This window comes from Heterodontus francisci, chromosome 27 (assembly GCF_036365525.1).
Source record: "Heterodontus francisci isolate sHetFra1 chromosome 27, sHetFra1.hap1, whole genome shotgun sequence".
Taxonomy (NCBI): domain Eukaryota; kingdom Metazoa; phylum Chordata; class Chondrichthyes; order Heterodontiformes; family Heterodontidae; genus Heterodontus; species Heterodontus francisci.
In genome coordinates this window covers 23527887-23542810 of record NC_090397.1, presented here as the reverse complement: position 1 = coordinate 23542810, position 14924 = coordinate 23527887, and the positions used below count along the sequence as shown (strand labels likewise).

The following is a 14924-nucleotide window of genomic DNA, read 5'->3' as shown; positions in this document are numbered from 1 at the left end:
ACAGAGAGTAAATTTTATAATTTACATATTGAAATGGGGCTTTCCTAGCCGAGTGGTGTGGGGGTCACCATGAGGCCTCACCGCTGCCGGCAATATCGGGCTGGGTATTCCCGGCGCCAGGGTGCATGGCAGCCCTGTCCCGGAGGCATTTTCTGGCCTCCCTCCACCGCCACGACCCCCGACATTGGCAGTGGGGGGGCTGTAAAATTCAGCCCAATGTCTTTCCATGTCATTTACTTCATCATAAGCCTCAGTATCAGCCATCCGACAGCATATCAAAATGGCTGTTGCTGCATTACTCATCAGTCGTAACATTACCATCATGAATGAATTATCATAGATCAGGGATCACCTATGCAACAGACTGGAACTGGGTGTGTTGACAAAGATGGAGGCAGTAAAGGTGGGTCAGGAATGAGGGATTGTATCTTACTATCATATGGTGTACTATTGTAATACAGTGGAAGTGTACCTGCCATTATGTAAAGAAGGATCTTTTTATGTTTATTAATAAGTTTAATATTGTTTATTTTGCTCCATATTAAAGACACATTTTGTATTATTTCCATTAAAATACCAGTATGCTCAAGGAAATCATCAAAGGGCACTATTTGTGTGGAGTGAATATAATCTGCATCTGGCAATACCACAGTGGCAGTCTGTACTGGGTGAATGCATTGGATTAGCACTGATGCTCATATTATATACTTGAGGAGAAGGATTACCATACTGAGGCTTTTTTGACATTAAAAAAGGCAAAGCTGAATGGTATCACAACCCTGACATAAGGCACAGAGTTCTGGCACATCCACAGCATCTCATCCATTTTTGCCTTAAATCTTTATCTCATTCATGTCAATTCTTGTTAAAGCGGTTTGAATCTTGAGGACTGATCTATTTGGAAGGTAGAATGATAGCAGCACTTCACAGTACCAGAGGCAGAGACGCAGCACAATAAACAACAATAATGTTTAAAAACTCAATGTTCTAAGTGAATAAGTTTTACAACACTATAATAACCAATTGCTAGATACCTTCATATCGATGTGAAGTCTCCAGTGGAGACCTCAGGCTTTCAAGCATTTCTTTGCCCTTTTTAGTCCTATGGCCCACTAGTTCCTGTTGGAGGGACAATAAAAAGATGGAACTGTGCCTTCAATTTCTGCTCTTAAACCATTGGGTCCTGGGCATGATGGAGAGATGCAGAGTTTGTCTCCTTCATACTATCGCACACTGTCAGCAGTGCAATAATGTGCTTCTGTTAGAATAGCCTACTATTGATAAAGTGCTGATGGTGCTGATTGATATTGCTGTAATCCAATGCATCTCTCTTTCTGTTTTCAAAATGATCTGCTCTTTAGTTACACTACTGCTGTGTTTTAACTTAACAATTTCAGAATTTTCCATCACAAGGAGCAACCAGACACCGAGGAATGGGCGCTGGAACCAAGTTTAAGGTAGATCAGGGTGGGTGGGATCTTGCAGGGTGGGGGTTCGCAGGGCGGGGGGAGGTGGAGTGGAGTCGGCAGCAAGGGCAGGTGGGTGGCCCTCAGCAGGGCCCCCCACTTCCTGATGCTGGGTCCCTCATTCAGGCACTAAGCGCTATTGAAAGAGGTAGCCCACATCTCCCCTACCACCCCCCCCCCCCCACCTACCCCACACCAAACCCACCGCCAGGAAGCAGCCCGCACAGTTTTTCGTGCCATGCTTCCCATGCGGCGACAGGGCCAAGGTCACAGACCTGAAAGGTTAACTCTGTTTTTCTTTCCACAGATGCTCCCAGACCTGCTGAGTATTTCCAGCACTTTCTGTTATTATTTCAGATTGCCAGCATCCGCAGTATTTTGCTTTTCTTTCAAAGTATATTTTAATTTCAACTCCATGTTAATGAATTATTTATAGATATTGCTCCACTTAACAAAAAATTGTACCATTAATTCCCATTGCCCATCACTTACCTGGAAGATGATAACAAATGTCAAGCGTGCAGCCAGAATAGCCCAATACTGCTTGGAGTAATCATAGGCATGATCAGACCATGGTGGTTCCCTGTAATCCTTGTACCTATGGTATAGTTCCAGGGTGGGGAGTGGAGGCAGAAGGGGATGTAGGAGGTAAAGAAATGGGCAGTTAGTTCAGGTGAGTTGCAATAATTTGCTCCGTCGTGAAAAAGAAAACTTTCCAAATCATATCAAGTCTCAGATAAATGCTTCTTAAAATAACACCAGAAGTGTGGTTGTTAGGTGGAATCAGACTCTACATCTGTAAACAATCGAGTCACAGAGAGAAAACCACAAATAAGATCATATACAGTACCATATGTGGTCTTATTCCCAACTATGCAAGCTGATGTTTCTCTAAGCCCAGCTTGTTTTAAATCTTTCTGTATTTTGGTAAGAGATGGTAAGATTACAACCAGATCACTTGGTCAAAGGCACACTTCCATAGCCCATTTGCATCTAAAATATTACACAGAAGCATTTTTTTTTTGCCAACTAAGTGAAAATCATAAAATCAAAAAAAGTTTAAGGCACAGAAAGAGGCTGCTTGGATCACATCTCTCTGCACACCTAAAGAAAAACAGGAATATAATTACTTCAACTCCACAGGCTAAACAGCCTTTATTATAGATAGATGACAGTAATTACCTGCAGACTTTAATATTGTTGAAATGTGATGATTGTGGATGTGTACCCTGTAGAAATTCACTGATATTGAAGTATGACAAGGTGTGATTAACAAACCCATGCATACTTCCATCATCACTGTACATGTATTGGTAAACAAGGCGAGGGATGAAGTCTGATGTAATGGCGATTACAAATGCCTGGATGACACACAAAGAAGATGGATTAACACTGGAAATGAATAGATGTCATATAAATTCAACAGTTAAAATAAGTTGGGTTAATGTCCCTGCTAAATGATGGAGAGAGGATGGCCATCAAATGTATGAAGTGGTTGTTTACTAATGTCACAAGAAGCTCCAGGCTACAAATAGCACCAACACCAATAGCTTCTCAATTATTTATGTTATTAGACATAAAAGTCTGCACAATGCAAAATCATTTAAAATTAAACCTTGCCATGCAGATACAAGTCACAACAATTAGTTACAGTACATAAATTTCAGTGGTCCGTATGTAATATTTTACAACTTTTGGACATTTGTTTCTGTGAAGTACAAACTCTTCCTTTAATTGTTAACAGGGCCTCGGATTTCCTGTGAAACTGTTTTAATATTCCAGGATAATGATCTGTGAATGCTGGGGACCTTGAAAAGTCTGATGCAGAGACTGACTGTCTGAAAAACCTGGGATTCATGCCATCCTTCTGCTCCAAACGAGGTTCTTCTTCTGCCTTGAAGTACCATTGCCACTATCTAATAGGAAAAGGTACATCCTACAAACTGATTCATGTGCCTGATCTCACAATAAAGAAAGGCCTCCCAAAGCACAAGCTGCCTTGGGATTTCTCAGCCATCTGTGAAATGAACAAAATATACTTCACTTCTTACAAGGAAGTTTACAACAAGCTTTGCCAAATTGTTGATGTTACATTCTCAAGTGAAAAGTTACTTACAGCATGACTTAAATCAACAAAACAAAGAATCGCCTCAGTGCTTCAGGATTACAGGGTTTTCATAACTATTGTAGGTCAGCAAAGCTCACTTCTCAATTTCAGTGGGCATTTTTGGTGTTTGATGGAATAATTTTTTAAAAAACTAGGGAATAATACGGGAAACTGATGAACACTGAGCAGGTTAAGCCTGTGTTAAATTTGATAAAACTTAAACCGAAAGAAAATTGAAAAAAAGTCAGATTTTCAACATTACTGAAATAAAAAACTGAATTTTCTAAACCCGCAAAGGTAAAATTGCTATACAAGTGGTTGCTAAAAGCAAATAAAAAATAAAATATTATTTTCTAGTCACAGAATAGAAAAAAAACAGCAACTAATCTGATTTTATTTTATAAATTGTCAAAAAATATATACATCTTTTTGTCACTTCAATTATGGCTAAACCCTATTCATTATAGATAAAAATCCTGTACATTTAGAGAAGGTAACAGAAAGCTCATTGACTTACATTGATGATTACTGAGACTTTCCCCATCCCACTGAGAATGTTATACCAAATTCCTAGTGGACAAAGAAGACACACTTCAATAAAGATGCTAGAAATTCGATGTAAATTAACTTCAATTCCGAATGAATTGCTGATGTATATTTTCAGGTTGCTGATGTACCTATGTCTTTTGCCCGCACTGCATCCGGTCTTCTGAGTTCGGCGACAAATTTTTTTGCATCCAGCCGTATCTCAATGATGTTGTTCAGAAGAGCAAACAAGGGAGCCAAGGGAAAGGACGCGACAAAAAGTGTCACAAAGCCGAACTGGACAACTGAGGAAAATAGCATTCGTTAAAGCCCATTGACAGCAACACAGTCACACTTCTCTATGTAATTCAAGTATATACGGATATAGGAAATTTGCCATTGATTAAATGGAGAATAATGGATACCTAAGGATGAATACAACAATTTAATTAAAGGCATCAGATCGCATTATTTATTGATACAGCACTGAAGCAGGCCCGTCGGCCCATCAAGTCTGTGCCGACCATCAACCACCCATTTATACTAATCCTACATTAATCCCATATTCCTACCACATCCCCACCTTCCCTCAATTCCCCACCTATACTAGGAGCAATTTATAATGGCCAATTTACCTATCAACCTGCAAGTCTTTGGCTGTGGGAGGAAACCGGAGCACCCGGCGAAAACCCACGCGGTCACAAGGAGAACTTGCAAACTCCGCACAGGCAGTACCCAGAATTGAACCCGGGTTGTTGGAGCTGTGAGGCTGTGGTGCTAACCATTGCGCCACTGTGCCGCCCAAGCCACAAAACCAAATCGTAAATGATTTATTACTGTCAACAGACCCTGTGATGGAATTCTAGGGTTTTCACCACAATCCCACTCTCCCAGCAGGGAGCTGCACTTGTAAAGAGCACAAGGCACAGATTTGCAGCTATATTGCTTAACTCCTACCTATGCTCCCTTCAAATGCAGCTTTCACAATGGGGGAGTGTAGGATGGGGTCATCTGAAAATGATGGGTGGGAAAGACAGCTGGTCCATCAAGCCTGCCCCTCACTCACAATACCTGAAGCATCATGACTAGACACTTCCTACCCCAGCAGCTGTGTAATTTCCTGAGGATGTAAACAAAAACAGGAAAAAAAGGGCAATGAAGTTATCAAAAGAAAAGCTCTGAAAACTTGTTCGCTGACTCCCTCAGGTGATTAGAACCAGTCCAGGGGATCATATTGATCATTGCAGTCCTTCTTTGGCCTCCTTATCTCGAGAGACAATGGATAAGCGCCTGGAGATGGTCAGTGGTTTGTGAAGCAGCGCCTGGAGTGGCTATAAAGGCCAATTCTAGAGTGACAGGCTCTTCCACAGGTGCTGCAGAGAAATTTGTTTGTCGGGGCTGTTGCACAGTTGGCTCTCCCCTTGCGCCTCTGTCTTTTTCCTGCCAACTATTAAGTCTCTTCGACTCGCCACACTTTAGCCCCGTCTTTATGGCTGCCCGCCAGCTCTGGCGAACGCTGGCAACTGACTCCCACGACTTGTGATCAATGTCACAGGATTTCATGTCGCGTTTGCAGACGTCTTTAAAGCGGAGACATGGACGGCCGGTGGGTCTGATACCAGTGGCGAGCTCGCTGTACAATGTGTCTTTGGGGATCCTGCCATCTTTCATGCGGCTCACATTGCAGTATTAACCCTTAAAGTCCTAAATAAGTACAAGTTGGTGTTAACTGGTCAAGAGTATACACATTGTTCTTCATGGTGTGAAACTGATGGGATGGTTTTGATTAGGTTCTGAATCAATTTTTTCTATTGCTATCTACAGCTCTCAATGCAGACAGTAGCTGTATTCTGAATCATTTACATCATTTACATTGATAGACAAGTGATTGTGACATTATTACCAACCTGTCAGGTACTTAACAAATAATTGATGGGGAATTTATATTGACAGCATACACTATAAGACACAACTCTATTTTGGGAGCTCTGATCATGTCAAATCCACAGAAACCCTGAAATAAATCTCTAGTACATTAATATTAGTATGTAGCAATATTCTACAGGCTTAAAGCACACATGTTCTGAAGGATAATACACACTGACAAAAGTAATACAAGTGCTGTTACAGCATGCTGGAATATCATTGTGTGGTGGAACAGAATGATGAGCTAGGCTTCATCAAAAACTCTACTGAGTTCTAACCTCAGCTGCACCACTGTGGTGAGCTACAGAGCACATGATGTGTTTCTTCTTGGGGTAGGGTGGTGGGGGGTTCGGCACAGTTAGAACTGGGGGATAAATCAGGAGGAAAGCTGCCACTGGAACTTACTCCTGTGGCCCCTGGGAGGTGGTACAAAGTGCCAATGATGGAGGCTGGAGGCCAAAGTCACTTGCCTGTCTTAAAATGAAACACAGGTAGATAAGTTGTCATGGAAATAATTTTCCCATAATTTTAATGATTTGTGACAGGAATGTTTTGGAAAAAGAGGCACAGATCTATTTTGATGTTCAAATGTTTTTTGTTCAATTTTACAAATTTGTGCCCATTGCTTCTTTGGGGCTAATTTTGACTTTGTGTGCTGATGTATAATTAATAACAGCAAGTCAGCAGGCCATTTCACACATGCCACAATCTTTATTTCAATTGAAGTCAACTGGAATAAAAATGGGGAGAGATAGACTGGTTTGTTGATTTGCTCTCACCCATTGTACACTGTTGCACAAAGTCAAAATGACCCCAATGTGTACCTTAAATCGGACTCAATTTCAAAAATCTGTGAGGTTTTTCCTAAAAATATTAAAATTCATTTGCAAAAAATAAGCTAGTCACATTTCCTGATTGCAGGTCTGAATCTTTTTTTAGAATCTTCAGACGTCGACAGGTTTATCTTGTTACCACATCTTAAACTTGACAGATCTTATTTCAAGCTATATAAATAAAAGTAACAAGCAAGATAACATTGTATCAACTTACTCATCTCCATGTATTCAGGAGTCAAGCCAGTAAAAGGCTCCAAATTATAGTCTAAATCCCATTGTTGAGGTTGTCTAGTAGTACTGGAATTATTAGATTCTTTAGGTTCAGCCCTTTCATCCTTCAATTTCCTGAACAACTTCTTCATTCTTCTGTAAAATTAACCCAATTTAATCACATCATAGCTCAGGTATGAAATGGGAACTTGCCAATTGACAAGATCATGTTTAAAATAAGCAACATCTGAAGTGGTAGAAATGTCAACTCAGATCTGAAACTTTCCATTAATGATCAAAACAATTTTAAATTGAAACGGAATAAGAGAGCTTTCTATCATACAAATCTTTTCAGTCCGCAGTATAAAATTCCTTCAGGAGAACAGAGCAAATAATGTTGGCTAATTTGCTCTTTTAGTGATTGCACCAATTATGTAAACACTCTCCCAATTATTGAGTTTGGGATGCTACTTGTAGGCTAGCGAGGACACAATGGGCCGAATGGCCCCTTCCATGCTGTAAATTTCTATGAATCTATGATTCTATGTTGTGAAAGTTCTTTCAACTTCTTGACACTCTTTATTAAATAGATTATCATTATAGGGCCAGATTTTGCTGTCAGCAGCGAGGGAACAGTCTTCACTGTTCACCTTGTGTACAACTGCCCAGAGCTTTCCTGCGTTCTTCAGAGGAAGTTTCCACTAATCCAGAGTCTAATTCAGTTTGGTGCCTTTTACAAGGGATCTGTGGCATCTCTGAACAGGACAAGCAACAGTGAGGCTCTTACAATCAATCAGATTGACATATCCATGCCGAGATATCCAGATTCCAAACCAATACGTAAAAAACAAGAAATATATATTGCATTTAAATCATGTTCAGGAATCAGATAAAATTGGGGAATAAAGGTGGGATTAAGGGAGAGAGATAGATGAGAAACAGATGTCATGCAGGCCCCCACCTGCCAAGAATGAGGTACATTAATTTCACCACACGGACATTAAACTTCAAATTGTTGCTGGGAAGAAAAGAGGGCCTATCACAAGGAATTGCCAGGCCCCTAGCCAGGAAGACATTTTTTGCAAACTAGCAGACAGTGTTGGAACAAAGGAACCAGTCCCTGCTCCCAATACACAGAAGATGTGGTCAGACCAGTTTAGTCACATGACTAACTGTCTGTTGCAGAGTTTTGAACTGAAAGTTTTAAATTGGCCGCAGAGAATTTGAACACAGAAAACTGTTTGCTCCTGGACTGAAAACACCTCTCTTCGGTGGCTCACCACAACTTCTCCTGTCTGCTCTCATCTCTTTCTCACCAGCTTCAGAATCCATTGAAGGCACATGAACCCCAAGAGAGAGAAATCTCCTACAGTGAACGAGGTTTAAGAAGAATACCAGCCCCCAATGAAAAGCAAGAATTACCTATAAGCAAGGACCATACAGTGAGCTTGAAGAACCGTAACAAACCCTTCAGATATTGCCTCAAACCTCTCCACTTTATCTTTCTTCTGCTCTTTTCTGTCTCTATTTGCATGTGTGTATCGCGTATGCATGCTAGCATGGGTGCGTCGTGTATCCGTAGGTGTCAACTGAATTAGAGGTTAAGTTTAAGTTTTAATACATTTCCCTTTTCTTCTTTAAACCTCAGAAAGCCTGTTTGTACTCATTTCTTTCCCTTATAATTGGAAAGCGATGAACAAGGATTCACCAAGGGGAACTCAAACCACTGGATGTTTAAAATAAAACTCTGTTACAGTAAGACCAGGTGAAGGCTGAAAGCCTGGATACCTTTCTCACCTGGTCGTAACACAGAAAAAAGCAAAAAAATTATTAAAAGCTGCAATATTAATTTTATTCTGAGGGAATGAGACTCTATACTTATAAAATAATTTTTTCCGGCCCAGCAAGGTTGCTCCACAGTAATTATCACTTACAACATCATTAAAAACTCACTTATTTCCAAATGTACTAACCCTAACTTTCTCAGCCATTTTTATTGTGGAACTAGCAAGTATTTCAAGTTTATGCCATTAGTGATTTCAGTGCCAAGTCCACCGGCGAGGCCTTGAGCAGCACACCCTATGAAGGAGCACGCTATCTCTAACAGCAACTGCTGGATTTCTGCATTCAACTACTCATGTGCGGACACTATGGGTGGATTTTGTATAAGAGGTGGGGCTCCCGGAGCCGGGACGAAAAGGCAGGGGGTACCCTGCCCAGCCTTTTCCTACCCACATCCCCCTTCCCACCCCAGAGAGATCCTCCAGTCTTTTTATATCAAAGTTTCACGAGTTGGGTTCTTTGTCCCTTTAAAGATGGGGATCCCGCCTCCAAGATGCCGGCCAAGCAGAGGGCAGCCAGCTCAGCAATATTGGCAGCGCCAGTGGGAGCGGTGGCCACTGCTGGTACTGCAGAGGCCTTGGATCCAGGCCTAGTGCTGGAACCCCAGACCAAAGATAGATGAGGTGGGTCGCTGGGGCCAGTCTGGAAGACCCCGGAAAGAGGGGGTGGCGGTTCATCGTGCAGTCCAGGGGAGGGGGGGGGGGGTGGGGGTTGTCCTCCATGGGCTGCAGATATCCCAATGAGAAGGGATTCCCCCCCCAAAGCTCCCAGGGAGGTTGCCTCATTTTATAAGGCGCCCTCCCATCATGGCGTAGACATCCCCGCTACTGGTACGATCTCAACGGCGGTGGGAAGAAACCCTTAATTGGCAGTTAATAGGCCACTTAAGGGCCTCAATTGGCCTCTGGGTGGGAAGGCCATCATCAGCCTATCCCCCGTAAGATTGCTTGGCAGCGGGGAGGCGACGGGCCCTCCACCTCCCACCACCCATCGCGATTCTCCGTGCCCCTCCACCTCCAGCCCTGCCTGAGGAGGATCCATAAAATCCAGCCCTAAAAGTTGCTGTCAGATTTACCCTGTAATCATGGCAAGTACTAATAACCTCGCCATTTTTGTTACTGCAAAGTACCGACCATTATTTTACTATTATCTCCATTTTCCTTCATAGTTAAGACCCTAAATGTTTTTCACTGAACAGGTATTGAAAACCTTTCCCCTTCACTTTCCCCCCTTGCAGTTTTACTGTTCCTGGACAAATAAAAGCTGACAGGAGTAATATGCAATGAAAGGGAAAATCAGGCATGGTGTAATAATGGACGGCCAACTCAATATCCCCCATTTTACACCCTTGCTCAAAGTTAATATTACCCCAAAGATAGCCATTTAAATATGAGCAAAGTTCAAACTCATCCAGAGAATTTCATATAAACCCAGACATAGGAAAGTGTTGGCATTGAGTTAATTACTGGTTACCTCTGTGGATGGTATCATGCCAAGAAAGAATTTCAGTGCCTTTGGGTGGATTATGTATTGAGTTGTTGGCATCCTTCCATCTACAAAAGAAGATAGGCATAAAGCAAACAATCCTTTTAGGTGGGGTGTCTTCTCTTGCTGATGGCTGTGAAGGCCAATCCTTGAGAAACGTGTTCTGCCACAAGTGCTGCATGTGAAGCTGCCAAGTGACGCTGTTAGTTGTTGTATTCGGCACTGGCGCCTGTTGTTAAGCTGCTCTAGCCACTTGTCATCTTGGTAGTGCATGCCAGTCCACAGGATGTGTCGACATTTCTCTTTCACCAGTTAGTGACTCCCAAGTGTGATCGTCAACATTTAGGGCCTTCATGTCATGCTTGCAAGCATCCTTGAAGCGGAGCTTTGGGCATCCCTGTGGTCGTCTGGCCCCGACTACCTCACCGTAAAGAAGGTCCTTGAGTAATCGACCATCTTTGATCCTGCGGATGTGTCCAATCCACCGAAGCTGCCTCTGTTTGATTAGTGTCAACACACTTGGGAGCTCTGACTTTGAGAGGACTGCTGCATTTGTGATTTTGTCCTGCCTGGATATACTCGTAATGCACCACAGACAGCGAAGATGGAAATTATTGTGCTTCTTTTCCTGGTAGCTGTAAGTCACCCATGTTTCACAGCCATACAGCAAGGTGCTGAGAACACATGCCTTATAAACCATCAGCTTGGTCCTAAAGGCCAGCTTGGTGTTATATCGTGCACGTTCCATAAGTTGGCCAAAGATGGTAGCTGCTTTCTCTATGCCGTGTAACGAGCTCTGCAACAAGGGACAGATTGTCTGTCACTGTGGACGCAAGGTAGCAGAATTTGCTAACCACTTCCAGTTTGGTGTTATTTAGTGTGATCAGGGGCGGAGATGCAACATCTTGTCCCATTACCACAGTCTTCTTGATACTTATATACTCAAGCAGAACAAGTTACAGGCATGGGAGAGACAGACCATGAGTCTTTGTAGTGGCACTTCCATGTGAGTGACTAGTGCAGCATCATTAGTGTAGAGAAGTTCTCTGATCAGGACGCGATGGGTCAAAGGCACGAAATGAATAGTATGCACTTTGCAAAGTGTGAAATGATCTTGGCTTGTGGAGTTAGTTAGAATGTGAAGAGTGTATTGAGTGGGAAGCAGTGAGAGTCCACATGAGATTCCATACATGGAATCCTTGGGGGTCATTTTGATTTTGTGAGTTTGGATAAAAAGAAAAAATACTGAATTGGAAGCCTGTTTTACATCTCTGCTAATTTTTATGTCAGTTGATTTCAATAGTACTGAAAATCAGAAAATGCAGGCTGTTGATTCACTATTGCTAATTTTATACCATCACCCAATGTCAAAATTACCTCCAAAGTATACTGTACATGTAATAAGTCTAAATAAAAATGCAGCAGTTACATTTGAAATGTTTTTCTTATTTGTGCCTTAGCTGTTGTTCTTGCTGCTCTCTATCATCCTTGTCCATGTCAAATTTCATTGGTTCCCTGTTCCCCAAAGCACTAATTTAAAAATCTTTGTCTTTGTCTACAAGTGCCTCCAGAGCCTTACTCCCCCTTACCGCTGCAACCTCCTTCAGTCCTATGTTCCAGTATACACCCTTCTCTCTTTCAATTTTGACCTCCTTTGCATCCTAGCTTCACAATGCCCTACCTTCACTCAAAGAGCTTTCCTCCATTTGGGGCCTGCACTTTGCAACACCCTAGCTAATAGAACACCCTACCTGAACCCCTTGCCTTGGTCTCCACTTCTCCAATAGGCCCTTCAGAATCTCCCTCATTGATCTTGCCTTCAATTATCACTTCTAATACTTCTCCCTTGCTGCTCAGCACCTGATAGCATTTGACAGGGATGAAAACAATGAGATATTTTATTATCTTAAGGATGCTTTTTAATTTCAGGCTGTTGTCATTCTTATTTCTCTGTTGCAAAAAAAAGCCTTCTATTCTTTTCTCGTCCCACTTGCGAGTTTGCCATATCTTTTCTTGCTAATTTCCTTTGCTCTCCTCCCTCCTCAAAGCATTGAGTGTTTGCTAGGATATAATTCCACGCGCTCCCTTCAGTACCTTTCTCAAGTTGCCGATATTTCTGTTGCTGTGCTGACCAGGATATTGGCAGGATATTCAACTGTGTAGTGCATCATTTAGGAGTCCAGTCCTCTCCTTACCTAACATCCATATATTAGATACTGCCAACATAAGTCACTGGGTAGCAACCAGGAGTAGAACTTTGGCCAAATTTCTCCCCCTAACCCAGGAGTTCTGAGTCATGGAATCATAGAAACTTACAGCATGGAAAGAGGCCATTTGGGCCATTGTACCTGTGCTGGCTCTTTGAAAGAGCAGCTGTGCTTAGTCCCACACCCCAGCTTTTTGTCCACAGATTACCTTCTCCAAACTGTTGTCAAAAATTGGACAAATGCATGTAACAATGTCCATTTCCAACCTCTCATATCTGTATTCTGGCCATAAATGTTTAGTAAAAACTATGCACCATCCATAAATGGAACCTTGTTTCTAAATGACACAGCAATATGATGTGTGTACAAAATAAACTGACATCTATGCATGTGGAAGAGAACTGTGGTATTTCGAGGCAACTGGCTCATCCATTGAGGCTGCTTGCTGTGGGGAAGTCAATTATGGTTACTGCTGAACTCTGATGAATCAAAATCTAATTTGTAAAAATCAACATTGCTTAACTAGAATTGATTGACTAAAAATATTTACGTTAACTGATAGTGAAAGTTTTGTTCACAACAAGGCAGTTTAATGAGACAATTAACTTGTTGATTTATGTATTTCCAAATACTGACTGCATGGAGTCACCTAAAATGTGATGAAAATCATCCTCCACTGTTGTCCTGGTTGAGATTAGTTAATGCAGCACACATCAAAGACCAAACCAGATACCTTCCTGGCCTGTACAAATCAACTCGTCACTGGATAAGCTCACCGAGGTACCACCTATGTTGCTTGGTTGCGGTGTATAAGATGCAGGAAGTAGCATCTAAATGGTAAAATTTGTTTACAGGAAATCAGGGAAACATTCTGTTAGATCCCCTTAGTCAGAAAGCACTTGAAAGGCAAATAGAACCAGTCACAGTACTTACGGAATACCAATTTCGAAGAGATTGTTTTGAATGAGCTGTTTCCCAAGCATAATAATGCTTAGCTGAATACAGAGTTCCATCAGGCAACCTCCAGGGGCACACTGGTTCGAAATGAAGAGAAAGTGAAAATGATGTTCTTTAAAAAAACAGTTTTAGTACAATATTTAAATTATCAAACAAGAAAATATGTCAAATTCAACAAAATTCTGCACTGCAGTAACATTGCATATTTGGTTCTGATACTTCCCCCTACCTCTTCCATACGATAGTCATGAAAGACATAAACGTATCTTCCAGGTCGGCCAACAAACCTGCCAAGAAAACAGACCACTTATCATATCCTTCAACAGAAACCTAGGCCTTGTCAACAAACTAGTCATTTATTTATTTCAATATAACTTAGGGGTTTTGAGAGTTTTAGGTACATCAAACAGATCAGTTGGAGGATGGCCAGATGCAAAAGTCCCTCTCCTCGGTCCAATACTATGCTTTCCTTTTGAACTCAGACCATATCCACCTGCACCAGCTTGACATTTCCTCTTCCCACACAACCACTCCTCACTGAGACTGACAACTTAGAATGAATTACAAGCAGTTTTATGTTCATTCTGAAGGTGATAAATGTTACCCTGGGTTATCTTGGTCATCTTGGCCAGTAGTGCAAGACAGGCAGTATTATATCAACTGCTTGCTATACCCCAGCCTGATGCTCAATTCCACTGACAGCAATAAGACTGAATATCAAGTGGGGTGTATAAGAGGTGGCCCATGTGATACTTCCCAATTAGCCCTCCCACCCAAGACAAATTCATACTCTCAATAGTTTAATCAATTTTTTTTCTGTTCAAAGCATCTGTAACAATTTTAGTATTTCTGAAAGCTCAGATCAATCAAATTGAAGTAAAAGTTGAGTAACGCAAGAATAGCGATTTATTTCTTAATGACAGCTTACGTAATTTATAACAGGAGGAAAATTCTAAATCCTGGTAATCACAGCAGGCATGTCCAATAATATGCTTTACCATTTTCCCATTCCTTTTAACATTATCGCTTGAAATTTCCTTGGTGGCTATCCGGCTTCGCTGGAAGATTGGTGCAAATCTCAGACACATCACATGGCTTTCACCGATTCCCGGCAAAGTTACTCTGACTGATCTGAAGTACTCCCGAGGGAACTTCTGATGTTGACTTGTTACGTTTAACACCCAGAAGAAGCTATATCCCTTAGTCTTTTCTGAAAACATTAACCAGCTGAAACTTACCGTCCTTTAAAAAAGGCCACATAGAAAATAGGGGCATAAGAGTTAACAAATTTTAATAGGAAGGCTTTCAGAATTAATCTCTCTTCAAAGGTCTTTTCTGTTTTGGGAACTTCTGCAAAAAAAAA

General features: G+C 41.6%; 1 protein-coding gene across 1 annotated transcript in view; it reads right to left on the bottom strand.

Annotated features, from left to right (window-relative positions):
- The window catches only part of LOC137384924 (anoctamin-2-like), a 186167-nt gene that overhangs the window by 17148 nt on the left and 154095 nt on the right, over positions 1-14924 (bottom strand). The window contains exons 21-28 of the mRNA XM_068059633.1: positions 14800-14911; positions 13791-13848; positions 13538-13638; positions 7075-7226; positions 4251-4403; positions 4091-4143; positions 2649-2827; positions 1959-2064 (exon numbers count right to left, since the gene is read on the bottom strand). Coding sequence (XP_067915734.1) covers positions 1959-2064; positions 2649-2827; positions 4091-4143; positions 4251-4403; positions 7075-7226; positions 13538-13638; positions 13791-13848; positions 14800-14911 — 914 coding nt within the window. The remainder of the gene's footprint in view (positions 1-1958; positions 2065-2648; positions 2828-4090; positions 4144-4250; positions 4404-7074; positions 7227-13537; positions 13639-13790; positions 13849-14799; positions 14912-14924) is intronic.